Consider the following 20193-nt stretch of genomic DNA (forward strand, 5'->3'; position numbering starts at 1 on the left):
CCAGAACAACACTCACGCGCGCACCCACACACAATTGGTGGTCTTCATGTGGCTGGCAACATTTTACTTTCTAAGAAATTATATATATTTTAAGCCCTACTACCTACCATCAGCATTATTTAATAAAACAAAAGGATATTAACATTTAAAAAAAAGAAAGGAAGGACAATATCAAAAGAAAGACAATCTCAGTATCAAAGAAAAGACAGATATTTTCACCACAGAACAGGTCCTCCAAGCGGCAAATGAGAACAAATGCACTGAAGCACGCTGTTTCCCATAAGAGAGAAGTAGAATACAGAACCTAAAACACTCTATTTACTCCTACTAATTTTAGTACAAAGGTGAAAAGAATGCATATTTCCTTGACTAAAGAAAGCCATGGGCTTTCTCAAAGCTTTATATATATGCTGAGGCTCTGAGGACAAAGACAATTTCAGAAGCTTAAATATAAGTTAAGGAAGCTTCTGGTATCAACAGATCAACATTTCCAGTATTATTATGTATTTTCACAGATAGCAGTCCTTCTTTAGGCTTTTCCTTCAAACAAAATCTGTATCGATGCAATCAAAAGAGTGGTTAAAGAATACAGATCTATTACCTCACACCTAAGAGACTCATTTGTCTTCAGTTACTTTCCTGTCTTTCCAGCCTTATCTATCACACTTAATTAAAAAGAGCAAGGACCTTGTCTTTCTCATGTTTCTGATGCAGGATCTGATATTAGGATCCTAAGTTACTGTTTTAGGGTCAATTACAATGACTTTATTAGCTCAATGCCAGAAAAAGTGTAAAACATTAGTAAGTGTGAATTTGAGCTAAAATTTCATAATAAATCTACATTTTAAAAAATTCATAGTTTGTCTTCCAACAGTGACCAACAGGAAAAGTCATAACAATTCTGAGACACATATAACCTAAATACTGTAGTCTCTTCCATATCTCTATTTCTAATTTCATCTACTTACTAGGCAGAGGATGGGTTCAAGAGTCTAGGATGGGAAGCAGACAGACAGAAAACAACTCGCTATGTGCTGTCCAATGGCACTTGGAACCGACCTCTAAAACTCATTACCATTTATGAGCATCTAATGTATCAGGCATAACATTAGGTCCCTGCTCCATCACTATTCCATCCTGAATTGTCCTAAAAGTCTTAAGAATGGAGCATACTCACTAGACACCTGAAGCTTCTAAATGATCACTTGGCAATAAAGTTCAAAGTTTTATGAAATAACTCTTTTAGGCCAACATATTTGGCAATCCTCTCTTTTAAGGATTAAATAGTATCCTGATTGATCTACTGTACTTTATATGGTACAGTTAGGTTATGTATCTACATTGCTCAAAGATAAAAAAATAAAAATAAATATTCCTGATTTTGTCAATGCCTCCCTGTCATAATACAATATTATTGGAACAATCTACTCACACAGTAAAGGAAACACCTTCTGTTTTTTTCTTTTTTTAAAGCTACAAGGGAGGTAAATGAAGTATCTTTGTGGGCATGGGCAATATATTTAGGTTTTAATCTTACTGAATTTAGTCATTGTATATACTCTTCCCTTTACTCAGACTATCCATTCGTTTTTTCACTCACTTTTTAAGGCCTAAATCAAATATGTACTCCACTGTGGACACTTTCCTATGAATCTACATAAAATCAATACCATACATTGTATATTCACACTGCACTGTGAATAAACGTCCATAATTCATCACTATTTATAAGCGTCTAGTATGTCAGGCACCATTTTAGGTGTTTAACATATTTCCCAATTAACTGCATTGTTTCCAAGTCTTCATCTATCATATCATTGTGAGTCTGTCCAGAAGAGGAACCTTAATACCCATTTTTATCCACTCAGCACCTATCACAGAGCTTGGGACATAATAGGTCTTGAATAATGTTCATACTTTATTAAGAATACACATTTTAGGAATATTACTCAGCCATAAAAAGAATGAAATACTGCCATTTGCAGAAACCTGAAGAGACCTACAGAATATTATGCTCAGTGAAATAAGTCAGACAGAGAAAAATAAATACTGTATGAATCACTTATATTTGGAATCTAAAAATAATACAGATCAATGTATATGCAAAACAGAAACAGACTCACAGACACTGAAAACAAACTTGTGGTTACCAAAGGGGAGAGGGGAGTAGGGAGGGACCAATTAGGGGTTTGGGGTAAACTGATACAAACTTCAATATATATAACAGATAAGCAACAAGAATATACTGTATAGCACAGGGAATCATAACCAGTATCTTGTAATAACATGTAATGGAGTATAATCTGCAAAAATACTGAATCACTATGCTGAACACCTGAAACTAAAATAATTCTCTAAATCAACTATACTTCAGTAAAAAAAGAGTACACATTTTGTTATCAGAAATATACAATTGTATTTGCCCAAAATATAAGGACTATAATTTGATCAGAATCTTCAAGTTTTATTATTCTAATGCAAAATTTGTTTCTTGATTTTCTTCAAGTGAAATTGATATAAATAGTTGCTTAGCATCAATAGATTTTCCACGTCATATCCTCATTTCTGACTTTTTTTTTTCCATTTTAAATAGAAAATCAAGTGCTGAAATAATTTCGTCTCTAAATCAGGAGTTATTCACTGAATGCTTTACTAAATTATAGTCAGACAGACCTGTGCTTAAATCTTAGCTCAGTTACTTACTAGGTATATGATCTTGTTCAGTTTCTTCTTTATAGAATGGAGATAATAAATGGTATCTATTTCATAGAGTTACTGTAAAGAGCAAATTAGATAATATATTTTAAGCAATGGCACATACTAAACATTCAGTAAATATGCAGCTGTTGTCCCTGTGGTAGAGATTTGTCCCTAACCCAGCAATGATTACAGTCTTACTTTAAACCAGTGATACTCAAAGAGATGTGTCTAACACATCTAACACAAAAAATACCTGTGTAACTGATAAAAATATAACATATCCCACACCTCATTCTGAGATTTGCTGTTGGTGCAAGGACAAAGGAAGTAAGGTATAGGCACACAGTTGGAAAACTATCCCCCAATGTCTTTGAAATCACTAAATATTAAATTTATTAAACCTTTTATATTAGTGCATTCCCAAATCCATTTACTAACAGTTAAAATGGTGGATTTGTTAAAATGCCAAATTTGAATTTTCTATTTCCCATTAGACATATTTTATTAAATATTTATTTATACAACAAGCTCTCTTAAGCAATAAATGCTTAATTAAAATAATTATATTGTTTTTAAATCCTCGTAAAGATTCAAGATGCAGAAAACATATTTTCCCTCTATAATCTATTCCTAATTTGGGGTTTATTGGCTTATAAAATCAGAAGGACAATGCCCTGTCAACACTGCCACTGCCTGAAGAAAGATCTTTAACATTATCACCATGGCCAGATGTGCTCAGGGCTCAAAGCTGCTCTTCTACTATGTCAACAAAGGTCTCAGTCCTATCTGCTGGTATAAGTTTCTATGTTTTACTGCTGTTCAACTTAGTTATTTAGCTCATCAATTTAGAACAGTCTGTAAGTGTGAAATAAAAATACTGCAGTAGCCACATAGTCATTCATTAAAAATATAGTAATTGAAGGTCTACCGTGTGCCAGGCACTGTTTTAGGCATGTTTCTGCTCTCGTGGAGTTTACTTTCTAGGACAGGGGAACTGTAAATAAACATATTAATAAATAATATGTTAGGAGATGACAGTTATATGAAGAAAAACAAAGTTAAGGGGGATAAAGAGTGACAGGAGAGATGCTACAATCATTTGTAAGGTGTTCAGGGAGGGCTTCTCTCTGAAAAGATATCTGAACAGAAAACTAACAGAGGGGAAATACCAAGCTATGTGGATATCAAGGGAAGAAGCATTCTAGAAGAGGAAATAGAAACTGCAAAGGCCGTGAAGTGTTCCAGGAAAAACAAGGCAACTTCTGTGGATAGGGCAGAGGGAACAGAGGGGAAAAGGTATCAGATAAAGTTAAACGGGCAGCATGGGGTTATATCCAGTAGGATCTTACAGGCTATGCTAAGGCCTTTGAGTCTTACTTTTAGTTATAAGGGAAGCCCTTAGGGCTTCCCCGGTGGCACAGTGGTTAAGAATCCGCCTGCCAACGCAGGGGACACGGGTTCGAGTCCTGGTCCGGGAAGATCCCACAGGCCACGGAGCAACGAAGCCCGTGTGCCGCAACTACTGAGCCTACGCTCTAGAGCCTGTGAACCACAACTACAGAGCCCACGTGCCACAACTACTGAAGCCTATGCGCCTAGAGCCCGTGCTCCGCAACAAGAGAAGCCACCACAATGAGAAGCCCACGCACCGCAATGAAGAGTAGCCCCTGCTCGCCGCAACTAGAGAAAGCCCGCGCGCAGAAACAAAGACCCAATGCAGCCAATAAATAAATAAATAAGTAAGTAAGTAAATATATAAATAAATAAGGGAAGCCCTTAGAGTATACTGAGCAGAGAAATAACAATCTGAATTATGTCTAAAAATTATGACTGCCATGTGAAAAATAAGCTACACAGAACAAAGGCAGAAGCAGGGAAACTAGAGGCACAAATGACAGATTCATGTCAAACATAAGTGATTAGCCACAGGAGAAATAAAATTTCCTGGACTTAATTAATGAACATGATGACCTAGACCCTCTATTCCCTGTGACAAGACTGTAAAAGATGTTAGCACCTGTTACATGGCAAACACAACAAAATTGTTTGCTAACAGATTAGTCAGGCCTCAGAAAAAAAAAAATCATTGTTTGCAAGGCAGATGATATTTCATTTACAAAGGTCTTTCCATAATGTACATTAACCCTTAAATCTTTAGATGGGCATCCCCAAATCTCTCAGATTCATGAAAGTCAAAACTACAAAGAAATAGCAATGAATTATTCTACTTCCAGGAATGGGAGCCTAAGACCAACTCTCCCACTAAGGATTAACTAGAAAAACTTACCAAGAAATAATTAAAAGCAAAAACTTAAAAACATTTGCTGGAAGGCACTGGATAGCTAACAACAAAGTAATGATTTACAGCTGAGGGTCAGAAGCAGCTCAGAAGTAAACTCTCTTCTGGAGGTACTTCTCCCCTCCTCCCTCACAAAAGCAGATATTCAAACAGCCAGTAAAAGGGGAAAAAAGGAAAGCCATCTTATTAGAAATTAAAAAAAATAAATATTGAAACCACAATAAAATACCACTGGACACTCAGCAAAATAGCTAAAACTAAAAAGATTCATTACTAAGTTCTGATAACAATGCAGAACAAATACAACCTTTATACACTGTTGGTTTGAGTGTAAACTACTTCAAAATTAAACATATATATACTTTAGAAGACTGTAAAAATAACTTCAATTCTCCACCCTTTACTATAGACATTACCTCTGAAATGTGACTCTGTAGCGTCTCTCATCCATAATTAGAATCTATTTCCCTACTCCTTGGATTTGGCCTGTACGTGTGACTTACTCTGGCCAACAGAATGTGTTGAAAACAACCGTGTGCCAGTTCGCACCTATAGGCCTCAAGAAGCCTTGCGTCTTGCATTTCATGCTCCCTCTGAACCAAACAAACAAGCCCAGGTTAACTTGCCAAATGATGGAAGACGTGAAGCCCAGCTACCTGCATCGCCACAGTGACTAAAGCCATCCTAAACTAGTGTGGCCCCAGCAAACTGCTGACACATGAGCAAGCCCAGCTGAGACCAGCCAAGCCCAGCCAGCAAACTACCTTGCCCATACACAGACCCATGATCAACAATAAATGGTTACTGTTCTAAGCCACTGAGTTTTGGAGGGGTTCGTTCTACAGCAATAGCTAACTGATGGTATCAGAAGTGAGGTACTGCCACAATTTCAAAAATAAAATATGTAATATTGGTTTTGGAACCAAACAGTGACCTAAGGCTTGAAAAATGGTGAGCAAACTCTTAGCAAAAGCTGGAAAAGGGTAAGAAAATTTTCACCTCACGCTGAAAAAAATGGGAATTTGTGCATGTAGTAACAAAATATGTGGCAAAATTGTGTTCTCTATAGTACTCAGAAGATGAAAAAGTTACTTAATAAACATTTAGATTTGTCTGAGATTTCCAGGCAAATGTTAAGGCAGCTGGTTGTTCCCAGCTGTGCACGACTAAGGTAACAGGGCAAAAAAGAGATGAGCTAAAGAAAAAAGTGATCCATTTACAAGCAAAATTTAGAAGGAATAAAGAAGGGCCAGGACTTGTTGGGTTGGAAAACACAACTGCTTCTCATCCAGTCTCTCAGCTGGCAAAACATTCTCCAAATGTATAGTCTGGGACTGTAGACCAAATCAAGATGTAAAACCCCCTCATTAATGTCTCTAAAAGGATAATGAAGGGGCCTACAAGACCCCCTCAGCTAAATAAAAGGCCTTCTATGGTCTTAAAGGAGTTGTCTCACAGAAGTCTGACACACCCAAAATAAGTCTAGAAAAAGTGTGTCTCAAAAACAGTTATAGGTTTGACTCTTCGCATATAATAACACCCAGCAATTCTACTCCCAGGCAGATACCCAACAGATATGGATGATCATATGTAACAAGAGGCATGCACCAGGATGTCCACAGCAGTAATACTCATAATAGCTAAAAACTGGAAACAACCCAAATGCCTATCAACATTGTAATGAATATGAATATAAATTTTTAAAAACTGTACTGAATAAAATGTGTTCTTTCATATAATAATGTTATACAGCAATGTAAATAAACTATATATGCAACAAAAATGAATAACAAAAACATAATTTTGAAGCAAGCAACACAAGAAAATAATATAATTCTTTTTAAATAAAGTCAAAAATAAAACAGTTAAAACTAAACTGTGGTGTTTAGAGATGTATGATTAAGGGGTAAAAATACAAAAACAAAAAGAAAATATCATAGAAGGTAGACTACATGAGAAGGAAAAGAAGGGGAAACTATTTAGAAGAGGCCAAGGAGAGTTCTGGCAAGCTGGCAATATTTTATATCTTGATCTGTGTAGTAGTTACACGTATGTCAGCTTTGTGATTAACTGTACATTTGTGTTTTATGTACTTTTCTGTACAGACATAATTTAACATGTATAAAAGATGTGCATCAGTGAGACCACAGGACTGTGGCAGCCAAAGAACTAGGAACGTGTCCAGGTTCAAAAGCACTTTAGACAGAACTATTTTGTTTAAATGATATGCTCTGCTGAGATTTTATTCAATTCATGTAATCAAAGCAACACTGATTTATTCTGTCAGCCTGTTTAAGACAAAAGGGGAAGAGAGGATTCCCTGTGTTTGCTTAATGATTCAGTAAAATCTAGCAGGTACTATATTATGAGATGAACTATCACCGTTTCTCATCAGGAGCACCATTCACTTTCAATAATAGTTCTTTTTTGTTTTCTTTTTAAAATTTGTTTTCTTTTTGGCCGCATTGGGTCTTCATTGCTGTGCGCAGGCTTTCTCTAGTTGCGTCGAGCGGGGGCTACTCTTCATTGCGGTGGCTTCTCGTTGTGGAGCATGGGCTCTAGGTGCGCGGGCTTCAGTAGCTGTGGCATGTGGGCTCAGCAGTTGTGGCTCGCGGGCTCTAGAGCACAGGCTCAGTATGTGGCACACGGGCTTAGGTGTTCCGCGGCACGTGGGATCTTCCTGGACCAGGGCTCGAGTCCATGCCCCCTGCATTCGCAGGCAGATTCTTAACCACTGTGCCACCAGGGAAGTCCCTCAATAATAGTTTTTTAAGATGTGTGCTCAATAGCGATTCAAAAAGTCCTGATACAATATTATTCCTCCATCATTTATCTACTTGTTCTTCAGAAGTTCCTTGTGAAATTTTACTGTGATGAGAAACGTTTGAGTAGAATTGCCTCCTAGCCCCATTACAGCTGAAAGCAAAGTCCTAGACTTTTTCTGCCAGGGAAAGAGCAGAGATGAGAGAAGCCACAAGAGATGAGAGAACCTTCCCTCAAGGCTTCAGTATGTATCGCAGCTGACGATCAGCTTGACTTCGGTGAGAAGAGACATGTATACCACAAAATAATAATATTCTACACTTAGAACCTTCTCTTAAAGAAAAAGGCACCACTGTAAAAAAAAATGCTGAAAAATCATACATCATAACTTGTATTTGTCCAGTTCATATTCTACTGCTACACCATTTCTGAAATCTGTAACACAAAGTATAAAAGAGGGTTACAGATTGATTCAGTTAAGAAAATACTTTTCTTTAAAAATCTAAACTCATTAAACAAGAAAAAAAATCAGCTTTAATCACTAATAACTTTAATTAAATTTAATTTTTAAATTAAAGAATGTTCCAGTTGGCTGATGTCAGTATTGGATATAAGACTGTTATAAATAAAACCTTAGATTTTCCCATAAATCTATAATTGTGAAATGGGCTACAGGGTTGGTAGCATTATATTTTGAAAGAGCATTACAAATCAGACAAAATGCAATTTTAAAGTACAAGCTAAAATGTTGAGATCTGTGGTAGATTTAATTCTCCAAATATAGACACAATATCTTTTATCCCACGGGCCCCTCTTTCAATATGACCTTAACACTTCTCTCATAGAGAAGTGTGGTCAATATCCCTGCCCCCTGAAGCTTGCAGACCTTTATGACTGCTTCAACCAACAGAGGACAACAGAAATTATGCTATGTGACTTACGAGCCTAGGTCATAAAAATGTCATGCACGTCTGCCTTAGGATGCTCTTGGATTTAGCTGCCATTGGCATTGGAATCAGGTTAAAGCCTAAAGGGCACTGAGGACAGTGTTAGTGGAAGCCTAATAGGACCAGAAGGGGTTGTTGGTAAGGGTTTAAAAGTACGGAAATGTGATTGGAAGATGCAAGAAAGGGGTTCCTTGTTTTATTTTGGAGGGAAGTTTAGAAATACTGTTGCTGGCAGAAAAATTGAAAATGAGAAATGTTCCTAATGAACTCGATGACTAAAAGTGCCACTGGGTTTCTTCTCGTCGCATATAGGAAAGAGATGAGCTAAAGAATGAACTATTAGCTCCAAAAGAGCAAGGACTTGCTGGGTTAAATAAAAGTGTGTGAAGTTACAAGGACCTCCAGATGACAAAACGATTCTCAAATAATGAAATGGCTTTCAGGTAAAGATCAAATCCAGAGTAGGGCTGTAACATGCTGTGTTAAGATTTCAGAAAGAGCTAAGACAAAGCCTCATAGAAATGTTCAGATTGACAAAAGGTCTTATAAGTTATATTAGTATTTTTATTCCTATATAACTAATTACCACAAACTGAGTGGCTTAAAACAACATCAAATTATTAGTTCATAGTTCTGTAGGTCAGCAGTTCAGACAGGCTTGGCTGGCCTCTCACAAGGGTGTAATCAGATGTCAGGCAGGGCTCTTATCTGGAGGCTCTGGGGAAGAATCTGTTTCCACACTCATTCAGGTTGGTGGCAGAATATAGTTCCTGCAGCTAATGGTCTGTGTTCCCTGTTTCCTTGCTGTCAACCAGAAAACACTCTCTTCTCCTAGGGGTTGCCCTCATTCTTTCTCACCAATGTCTCCATCTTCAAACCAGCAACACGCAGAGTCCTTTGTACGCTTCATATCTTTCTGATTTCTCTTCTGCTACCAGCCAGAGAAAACTTTCTGCTTTTAAAGTGAACAGCTTGGGCCAAGCCCACCCAGAAAAATCTCCATATCTTAAACCAACTGACTTGGGACTTTAATTAAATCTGTAATAGATAATTATCTATTTAAACAAAAATAGTATGGTGTAAGGTTTATAACATATTTAAGAAAAATATGTGATAATAAAAGCAAAAGGCCAGGGATTGGGAGGAATGAATGTATACTACTGTAAAGTTCTTATCAGTGCCTGGACCTTGACACTAAAGGAAAAACGTGTGCCCCCATTCACGTTTTAATGCATATTTTAATGGTTAATATTTTTCCAGAACATTATTGAGAAACTGAAATTCATAACAGTTTAAGTTTAAATATTTTATTTATATCAACAACAGAATGTTTTAAGTTTACTTTCCTGGTTTTATGGAAGCAAACTTATCAGTAATATTTTTAAAATCTACTTTTTTGTTTATGTTATTATCAATTGAGGGAAATGCCATGTTAAATAATTTCTCTTGACAAAGTGATAATCGTAAGTAATTTTAAATTAACTTCAGTTTACTGAAACTTCTTTCACAGGACACCACTGTAACTGGTATTGTTTTTAAAAAAATTCTCAAGGTCACTAACACATTTGCGTAAAACTGCACTAAGCAAATTTCAAAACAGTTTTAGAAGATCCAAACATCATGCTGACTTCATAGTATAATTACTGATACTGCATGCTGCTAAAACTATTTCAGATGAAATTCTTACAGGACTTAAATAATCTAACTTTTTTAGAACCAAGTCAGTGGCTGTTTTTTGTAAATAGAAGTACTCAGAAAATAACTTTTCTCTGGTTAAAAATACAAAATTTGAAGACACTTCATTTAATTTTTCATATCTTCATAATAATGTGAGATTAGGATGCCCATAATCTCTCTAATTTCTATTTTATATAAGCTTCCCAATAATAATTTATACTCTCATCTGGTGATCTGTATATTTCAAACTTTTCATTTTTATTTTAAAATTGAGCAGGTATATTCATAACTCTTGTTAACATTCTGCATTCATCAAACATTCAAAGTTATATTCTCCCACTTGTTGTAAGCAAAGGGACAGGCTTTTTATTAAGTATGCAGCTTTATTTTTAATCAGATCATTTTATTGTAGAGCTTTATTAACCTTTTTCACTTGGTTCAAACAGCTAGGAAAAGAAGGTCACTAGCATCAAAGAACAAAATTCAGTAAGGTCTTTTAATAGACCTAATCTTCCCTTAAACATTTTCTTCCTAAATTTATCCTAAAGATATTAGACAAAAAAAAAAAAAAGGAAGGAATTATCTTCTTTATGCCTTCTACCTTCACAACTAGTTCTACTTCTGGCAAAACTTAATAATGGCCTTATAAAGAGTTAGGCATTTCAATTTTGCTGCTCTAAACTGGAAAGACCTTTTTAAGTAATGAAGATACCAATGTGCTGTATGTAATAGACACTTTTACATTTCCTACCATATTTAATTCTCAGAAAAACCTTGGAAGGTTGCTATTGTTGTCCAAACTTTCAGATCAGAATTTGAGCCTCAATCAGGTAAGTAACCGCTCGAGATTCTTTAGCTATTTCCCAAGAGGTAAACAGTGTGATTCCAAAGCCTGTGTTGCTTTTACTACATACCAATGCCACCTTCAAAGTCCTTTACATTATTCTGTATTATCTGTCAAATGTAATACAGAGCTATTTTTTAGCTGAATGGTAGAAATAACTAGGAACCAGAGAAATGCTTTGTCCCAGGACACACACCTATTTAATAAGGTGTGTATTTAGTAACAAAGTCTAAACCTTCTCTACAACAATATTAACATGGGAGAGGTGAGGGGGGAAGGAACCATGAATAAAAATCTTCAACCAGACCTTTTAAAGTATAAGAAATTAAAATCACAGTTGTTCGCAATTTTTTTGCTCCACAATTTATTAGGATAATTGATTTTTATAGTTCTTATACTAATGTATGTGATATATTTTAGCGACCTAAAATGAAAAATTAATAGGTGATTAATGCTGCAAATATAAATAAAGGCAAACCCCTACTGTACAAAGCAGTATAAGTAGGGCATACAAGAATGGAAGCCATGGGAGACAGTCATGTCTGAATCTAAATCCAATTAAAATAACATGGCTGGTACCAACAGAACCCGGCTCAATACAATTTGAAGGAAAATAGGGAATCATATTAGAATTCTTCAAATTGGCATTAACTAGGTCAATATACTCACATTCCTCCCTGTCAAATTTAAAAGTTAGGAACTACCATCTATACTATCTTATCCCCTCCTTTTTTCACTAGGACACACAGAATGTTTGTTTACCTATAAGATTTTTACAATAATATACTTCCCTGACAAATATAGAATACCAGTGAGTTTATATTTAAGAACCTTTTTTCTCTCCTAACAGGCTCTAATCCTATAAATCAGTAAGAGATTGGTAATACGCAGGAGACTTTCTTAATGAACACACTAGTACTTTTAAATTCTAAGACAAGAGAACTTGAAGATTCTGAAGGCATAAATTAGTAAAACATAAGAGGGACCAAAGCACAAACAAGTCATCAGTTAATACAAGCGACATATTTAATTCATGTGAATTTAACTGTGATTCAGTTCAATTCAACTATATATATGGACTTCAACTATACACTCTGCAAACAGAGATAGAATACTAATTAAATAATGCAAGCAATGAGGCCCACCATTCCCTGAACGAGTGTAACTCCTGGAGTCAGTGTGAGTGTGAGACGGAAAATGTGAATCTTCTGTTTCCTCAGTCGATGCGTGCTGAGGCCTCATGTACTAAGGTGATTCTAGGGCTAAAAGACATACATGCACTGTAAATCTAAATGTTCAACTAAAGAAACAGCAAACTGTTCCAACAAACTTCTGAAGAAAAATAATACCGCCGAAATTGACTTAATAAGAAATGCTATGATGGGATCCAATGTGGTACTTTCCTAAGGGATTTCCTCTCCCTCCCAGGAAGAGTCTTGTCTCTATGAGATCACCACCTTCTGCACCGACATTAGAGACCCTAAAACCCATCTCTCCATAAGATTCCTTATACATAAAAGAAAAAAAAGAGGACATCACTCTTTTTAATATTAATGTGCAAAAAGAAAAATAAGAAGTTTTATGGGAGAGGCTGGCAGAAATGAGGATTAGGGAAAACTATGTGGGCTAATAAAGGCAGCTAATAAAGGCAGATTTGGGCCAATTTGCAATATGAATCGCTTAATGTAAGTTAATGAATTATAAACTGATAGATTTTTTAATGTAAGTTAATGAAATATAAACTATCTGATAGAATTTTTACATCAGAGTTTCAAAAATTACCTAAAACTATTTGTAAACCAAACTTCCCCGAAAAGAATATTGGAAGCGAAAAGCACCCTCAAGTAAACAGGTCAAGTTTGCCCTCTGTCAATATATACAATTGACTGGTAGACACATTCTGGTCAGGAAATGTTTAAACTTTCATGCAAGTGGCTATGGTTAAGCTGCTAAGTACAATTTTCAAGCTCCAAATTCAACATCCCACCAGCAATTAAACAACAGGATAGAGAGAATTAGGTATAAAAAAAAGATAAAATATTTTACAATTTCTACTTCTTCCCATTTCTGAGGGAAATCATGTTTCCTAAGCCTAACTCACATCCTGGCGCTGACAAAAAAAATGATCATGTTTGTACTTTACAGCGTGGTTAACCAACAAGGCAGCCTGAGGCTGGGTGACTGGCTGGGCCCTCCAGTTCCCCCAGACACTGCTTGGCTGCTCCAAGGGCAGAACGGGGCAATCAATATTCAGCTAACCTGTTACCTACTTGCACTTCAGCTGAGCAGCCATCATCTAGAAAAATCCGGTACAGACTCTATTTTACTACCAGAAACTCCCTGATTCTCTATTACTATGAGTACTTCATCACCCAGACAGTCCTGCCAGAAAAGAATAGGAAAACTCTCAATGCAATTGTCTATCAAGGTCATTCTCTCACTCCTCACACTTGGCAAATGGAAATAAATCACCTACCCTCCAGAGAGTTTCATGACTATCAAAACAAAATGTTTAAGAGCAAGATAAAACCATATAGACTATGAGAATAGGCACTAGCCATGGACCTCACTAAAGACAGACGGCAAAGTAATCACTGTGGAAGCACAGTGGTTACTTTATTAAATTGTACATTATTTTCAGTCCTTCTGGGCAAATAAAAAAAAAGTGACTTATTGTTTATTAATTTCAAGGGTCCTTTGAGACAATGTATAAAAGCACGTAGGATACCTGGCATATATTAAATGGTCAATAAATGTTATCTATTATCATTACCTTCTTAATTGTTTAAATGTGGCAGTATCAGGCATAGTGGTTACTTTCTGTGCACTGCAGCTATCCAGACACTCAGCTTTAATGAGCTCCATCCACCTAGGCTGACTAGAATTCAGAAAAATACAAAGTGGCAGCACTTAGAAAAGAGACAATGAGGTATCTCAGCCACCTGCATATTTCATATAATATTATGAAGAAATTAGATGCCCCCTCGGCCTCCAAATAGGTCATAATCCATATGAACTGACCCAAGGCAACTTGTGGGTTTACTTCTTAAATAAACAAAATTTCCTTATGAGAAATGTTTACCTTTTTTTAGGAATTACCATTAATTAGACCTCATTTTAAACTGTATTTTTAAACTTGTTTTTATTTTTAAACTTGTTCTTGTCCTATACAATATCCCCTCATCTCCGAAGATCTCTACTCTTTAGAAGCAGACAGCTGAAATACATAGAATTAGGTAGTACTTAATTCATAAATAACATGTGTACCATCAAAGAGAAGTGTAAATACACTTATATGGCAGCAGTGTTATTATTAGTCATTACCATGCCAACCTAAAATACCTGAGGAGGTGACTATAATTTAACTTATAAACGAATACACAATACCCACTCTCAAAGCTAAGAAATCTATAAATTACATCTAAATATAAATTTATATATAAATCTATAAATTACTTATCTGTCTACAGCAAAATGCTTGATAAATTTAAATCGGTCAAGCTACTTTAGGTATATGCTTACAATGTTCATATTTTCTTGTACTTCGGAGTCAAAAGAAGTCAATATACATAAAAATCAGTTGAAAAGTAGAGAAAATACCCAAATTAAAATGAGGATGAAAATCTGAGCATCATTTACATGAGGCAGAAGAACTTTTGATTTCTCATTTTAAAACAAGACTATCGTAAAATTAGCAACAGATTTTTGGTAGACTATTTCTTCTATTATTATACATTAACTTAATATTAAATAATCTCCTCCTCCTCCTCTCTTAACTAAAAAGGATGATTGTAATATGCCTGCCTCACTGGAGTGTTTTGAGACTCAATATTTGTAGATCTTTGAGCCTTGTGGCTAAAAGAGTGAATACAAAGTATTATAATCAAGAATAGCGATATAAAAACAAAGATGGTTTAAGATAATAGAAAATTACATTTATAAGTGGCACAATGCCATACTACCCCTGTGGACTTGTCCTTTCAGAGTACATACGCTATGAAAGGTCACTGTGGGTGAAAAAAAAAACCCCACAGGGAGTTCAAGCAGCCTACAATGCAATATTAGTAATTAAGGAAGTGGTATTCTTCCTCTATATTCATTTGGGAATCATTTCTACTAATTAAGAGAAAAGGAACAGTGATTTGTTAAAAGTGATGGTTACAGAAAATTCAATCTGAATTCCAACAGCCTGGTTACAAAGGAGAATACTGTAACACTGAACAATTTTTTTAATAAGGGCAAACTACTATACAAGCCATCAAGTCAGTACTCAACTATCTTCCAAAATAATATACTCTTAAAAATATTTTCCAGAATAACCTGTTCCTAACACAATGTTGAACTATAGCACTGCAAATTCAAATTTAATTAACATTAAGTGCCTACTATGTGAGAGTCATTCTATCGATAATAGGCACTTCACAGATATTTAATTCTATCAATAATCCTAGAAGGCAGGTATTACTAGTCACATCTTCAAACTGGGAAATTAGCTGCAGAAAGATGTAGATTCTTGCCCACAGTCTAAGAATTTAAACTCAAGTCATCTCACTTTTACACTTTAAATCCAGTGTACCCCCTTCATTCCATCAGACTAGGGTCTCATCTGGCTATGCCAATAATCAACTGACAAACCATTCAACCTCACTGGGCCTGAGTTTTCTCAGTAAACTTAGAGGGTTGAAATATTCCCTAAGTTGGTCTCCTTCATCCTCCTCTCTCTCTCTCTCTCTCATTCTCTCTGTCTCTAAAATGTACTATTTTAATCCTTTTAAAGTATACAATTCAGTGGTTTCCAATATATTCACAATGTTGTGCATTAATTTCAGAACGTTTTCACTACCCCAGAAAGAAACCAATAACCTTTAAGCTGTCAGTCCCCATTCTTTCCTTCCCCCAGGTCTTGATAACTGCTAACCTGCTTGTTGGTTCTATGGATTTGCCTAACCTGGATATTTTATATAAATGAGACCATACAATATGTGACCTTTTGTGTCTGGTTCCTTTTACTAAGAAAAATATTTTTGAGGTTCATATACATTGTAGCATGTATCAGGACTTCATTTCTGTTTATGGCTCAATAATATTCCATTGTATGTGTATACTACTATTTGTTTATCCATTCATCCATTGATGGGCATTTGAGTTGTTTCCACCTTTTGGCTACTGTTATGTACTGCTATAAACATGCATGCAGATGTACATATTTGAGTCCTTGTTCTCACTTCTTCTGGGTATATATCTAGGAGTGAAACTGCTGAGTCATTCAATAGGTCTATGTTTCAATTTCTGTGGAACTGACAAACTATTTCCCATAGTGGCTGAACCACTCTACATTTCCACCAGCAATATATGAGGGTCCTAATTTCTACACATCCTCACCAACACTTGTTATTTTACTTTTTTTTGTTTTTAATTATAGCCATCCTAATGGGTGTGAAGTATCACTCTTGTCTTGATTTGCATTTCCCTAGTGATTAATGATGTTGAGTATCTTTTCATGTGCATGTTGGCCATTTTCATATCTTCTTTAGAGAAATGTCTATGCAAGTCCTTTACCCATTTTTTATTTGAGTTGTTTGCCTTTTTGTTGTTGAGTTGTAGGAGTTCTTTACATATTCTAGACAGAAATTCCTTACCAGGAATTTGCAAACATTTTCTCTCATTCTTTAGGTTACCTTTTCTTTTTCTTCATAATGTCCTTTGATGCACAAGTTTTTAATTCTGATGAAGTCCAATTTATCTATTTTGTCATTCGTGCTTTTGATATTATATCTAAGAATCCATTGCCATATCCATCTAAGATCTCTTTGGGCTGGAAAATTCCATCAGCCTTTGCTCATTCTATAAATAAAGTTGTATATGAATAATAATTCTATTTGTTTTACTGCTGAGAATTATAAAAGGGTTATTTTTGGAGTTATTATTATATTACCCTTACCAAGGAAGTGGCAGTATTTTAACTTTGGATAAAATGGCCCTTTAAAGACGGATAGGTTGGAACTCCTTGAGATAAAATGGAATAACACTGAAAGAAACTGCATTTTTGCTCGATTATAAAAAGAAAGGAAGAAGTGGAAAGAGAGGGAAGAAGAGAGGAAGGGAGAAGATTCAAATAAAAAATTCCCAAGTGACCCTGGAACTAATGTGTCTGAGGGTCCTCTGTATGACAAACGACTCAAGGGAGCCTGCGGCTAGGGTTCCAGTTTTATAGCCAGATTCTCACTCTCCATCATGCCACCCACAACATACACCATATCCTCACTTTCCAACTGATCTGATTTAGAATCTATGGTCCATCACTAAAATCACTCCCTTGTACACAAGGCCAATCCTTTGTCCCTTTCTCCCTTCACCTGATACACCTGGCAAAGATGAAACGCTGATTAAACCCAATTATCTACCTACTTCACAGTTGCATCACAGCAACTAAAAATGGATGAAGGAAAATGTACACCATTTCAACAGTTCTCATTTCAAATTCATGGTCACAAATCTCAAGTGGGCAATAAGCACTGGTCAGTAACAGTGAAACAGCCTAAAATAACTAGTTTATTCATTTTCCCAATATCCAAAATAACTGTTTCATACTTCCTCTGTTCCCAAACCTTCTAGACCTACCAACTACCTCAACTAATGACTGCATTCAGAAACAGAAGCAATCAGACACAGCTTCCTCTTCTACCACCCAAACTACCTACCTAATCCATTCTCTTTCTTTTTTGCTGTTACAACAAATAATGTGCTCCCACTCTCATCAAAGTCCAACCCTTTCATTTGTGCTCTGGCCCTCTTGTCTTCTCACTTTCTCATGGAACTTGTATCCCTCTCTGTCCTGCAGCGTCAATTTCTCCCCAATGGATGTGGAATCGGCATACAAACCTCCTCTAGTATCTCCAGTCACTGAATCCACATTCCCCTACATTGACTATTCCGATTCTGTTTCTTGAAGGAGTTACGTAGGTGGTTGCTTTCACTTTTTTGCCTCATTTTCTTTCCTCAATTTACTCCAATCAGGATTCTTCTGCCTCTCAATTGTGATTGAGACCACAATTACCAAGGTTATCAGAGAAGTCCATCTAACCAAATCCAAGTCATATATATGTCTGTTCTTCTCTTTCCTGGCCCCTCAACAGTATTCAATACCGCCCTCTGTCTCGAAACACCTCCTTCTCCTGCCCCACACAGTGATCACCAGTGACCTCCATGACACTAAATTCGTTTTTTTAAAAACTGCTATATAGTGATTATAAGTTCAGGCTATTGTGGCAGGTGGAGCTGGGTTCAAATCTTGCCCATATTACTTTCTAATATCCAATCTAGGGAAAGATACTTAACCACTGAGACTAGTCTTCTTAATCTACAAGCTAGGGAAAATACTAGTACTTAATTCACAGCTGTGAGGGTTAAATTAGTATCTTTTTTTTTTTTCTCTCTTTTACCTCTTACAGCATGTAACATTATTCACCCCCCCATGAAATACTCTCTTGCTTTGGTCGCTGGCTGCTCCTTTCCCAATCACTGTGATAAGCTCCTGTAGCTCTACTTGCCTTTTAAATTTGGGTGTTCATCAGGTTCTATACTTCCTCCCTAAGTGACTAACCTCCTCCATCTCCTAACTGAAATGATAATCAAAACCTCGATGATTTCCAAGTCTCAATTTCTAGTCTATAATCCACTCCCCACCTCACCAACTGCCATCCAAACAATCTCCACCTGGATATCTCAGCTACCTCATACTCAACATGCTCAGAAGATAAGCCCCTATCCTTTTTCATGTGTTCTTTCCTCCACCTGAAACTCCCTTGCCTGTTGCAGTCTCCAACTCTTTGCTGTCAGCTTCCACAGTTCCATGTATTTCCTTTTGTAACAGTCACTAAACTTAAATATATTTACCGGCTTAATGTATGCATTCCCTTTTAGACCAAAAGCTCCATGATGGAAAATAAAACCTGTCTATATCACAAATACCTTGCCTAGTACCTCATGCATGGTAAAGGTTTAATAAATGTTTCTTGAATTGAATTTGAGCTATTTTAAAAGTTGTTGCTTATTTAATTTATTGAAATTTATTGAATTTTATTTGTTCAGATGTCTAATTCACTGTTAACACTTTTATTTCAAAGTACATAAGCCACTCATTTACATTCGTATCATTTCTAATCCATAAAAATACATTAAACAAAATTTAAAGGTACTTTTAAACATATTCTATTATGTTTGAGGAATTCTACAATTATCAATTGCCTCCAGATTTCAAAGAAGTAAAGAAGCTCAGAAGCTAGGAAAGACAAGTGAGGGTGATACTGTTTGCCTACTTTGAAATTTCACAAATTTTTCTTTTTTTTTTTTTGCGGTACGCAGGCCTCTCACTGTTATGGCCTCTCCCGTTGCGGAGCCCAGGCTCCGGACACGCAGGCTCAGCGGCCATGGCTCACGGGCGCAGCTGCTCCGCGGCATGTGGGGTCTTCCCGGACCGGGGCACGAACCCGTGTCCCCTGCGTCGGCAGGCGGACTCTCAACCACTGCGCCACCACGGAAGCCCTCACAAAATTTTTGCAAAAGAATTTTAGTAAAAAGATGATTTTTTAAATTATGAAATAAATGGAGTATTTTTAAAAAGATTTTCTCCTTCAAGTCGTTTTTATCATTTTCTCCACATGAATACTAACTTCCATCACACTCTGTGTATTAATATTTCGTTTTTACTCATCAAAGATACACAGTGTCTAAAACAGTATTTTTGCTAGCTTAAAAGTCTTATCCATAGATAAATGCAGACTTTCCATTAGGCAATCTAAAGTACAGAAAAAGACGTATACATACATACTCTTCACACGCATATAAGGGGGTTCATTTTGTGATACCAAGGAGCTATACACGTATGATTTGAACACTTCAATATACTTGAATGCTAAGATCTTTCAGAAAGTCATACTGATCACAAAACTAAAAAAAAAGAA

The 20193-nt window shown here is 36.1% G+C and overlaps 1 protein-coding gene across 4 annotated transcripts in view; it reads right to left on the minus strand.

Annotated features, from left to right (window-relative positions):
• COMMD10 (COMM domain containing 10) overlaps positions 1–20193 on the minus strand; it is a 159936-nt gene that overhangs the window by 102749 nt on the left and 36994 nt on the right. Inside the window, exon 6 of one of the 4 annotated variants that reach the window (XM_024743402.1) lies at positions 7762–8197. The exons of the other annotated variants lie outside the window; for them this stretch is intronic. Coding sequence (XP_024599170.1) covers positions 8180–8197 — 18 coding nt within the window. The 3' untranslated portion in view covers positions 7762–8179. Of the gene's footprint in view, positions 1–7761; positions 8198–20193 lie in introns of those variants that run through there. 4 annotated transcript variants of the gene reach the window in all.

Source organism: Neophocaena asiaeorientalis, unplaced genomic scaffold, assembly GCF_003031525.2.
Source record: "Neophocaena asiaeorientalis asiaeorientalis breed wild unplaced genomic scaffold, Neophocaena_asiaeorientalis_V1.1 scaffold26, whole genome shotgun sequence".
Classification (NCBI taxonomy): Eukaryota; Metazoa; Chordata; class Mammalia; order Artiodactyla; family Phocoenidae; genus Neophocaena; species Neophocaena asiaeorientalis.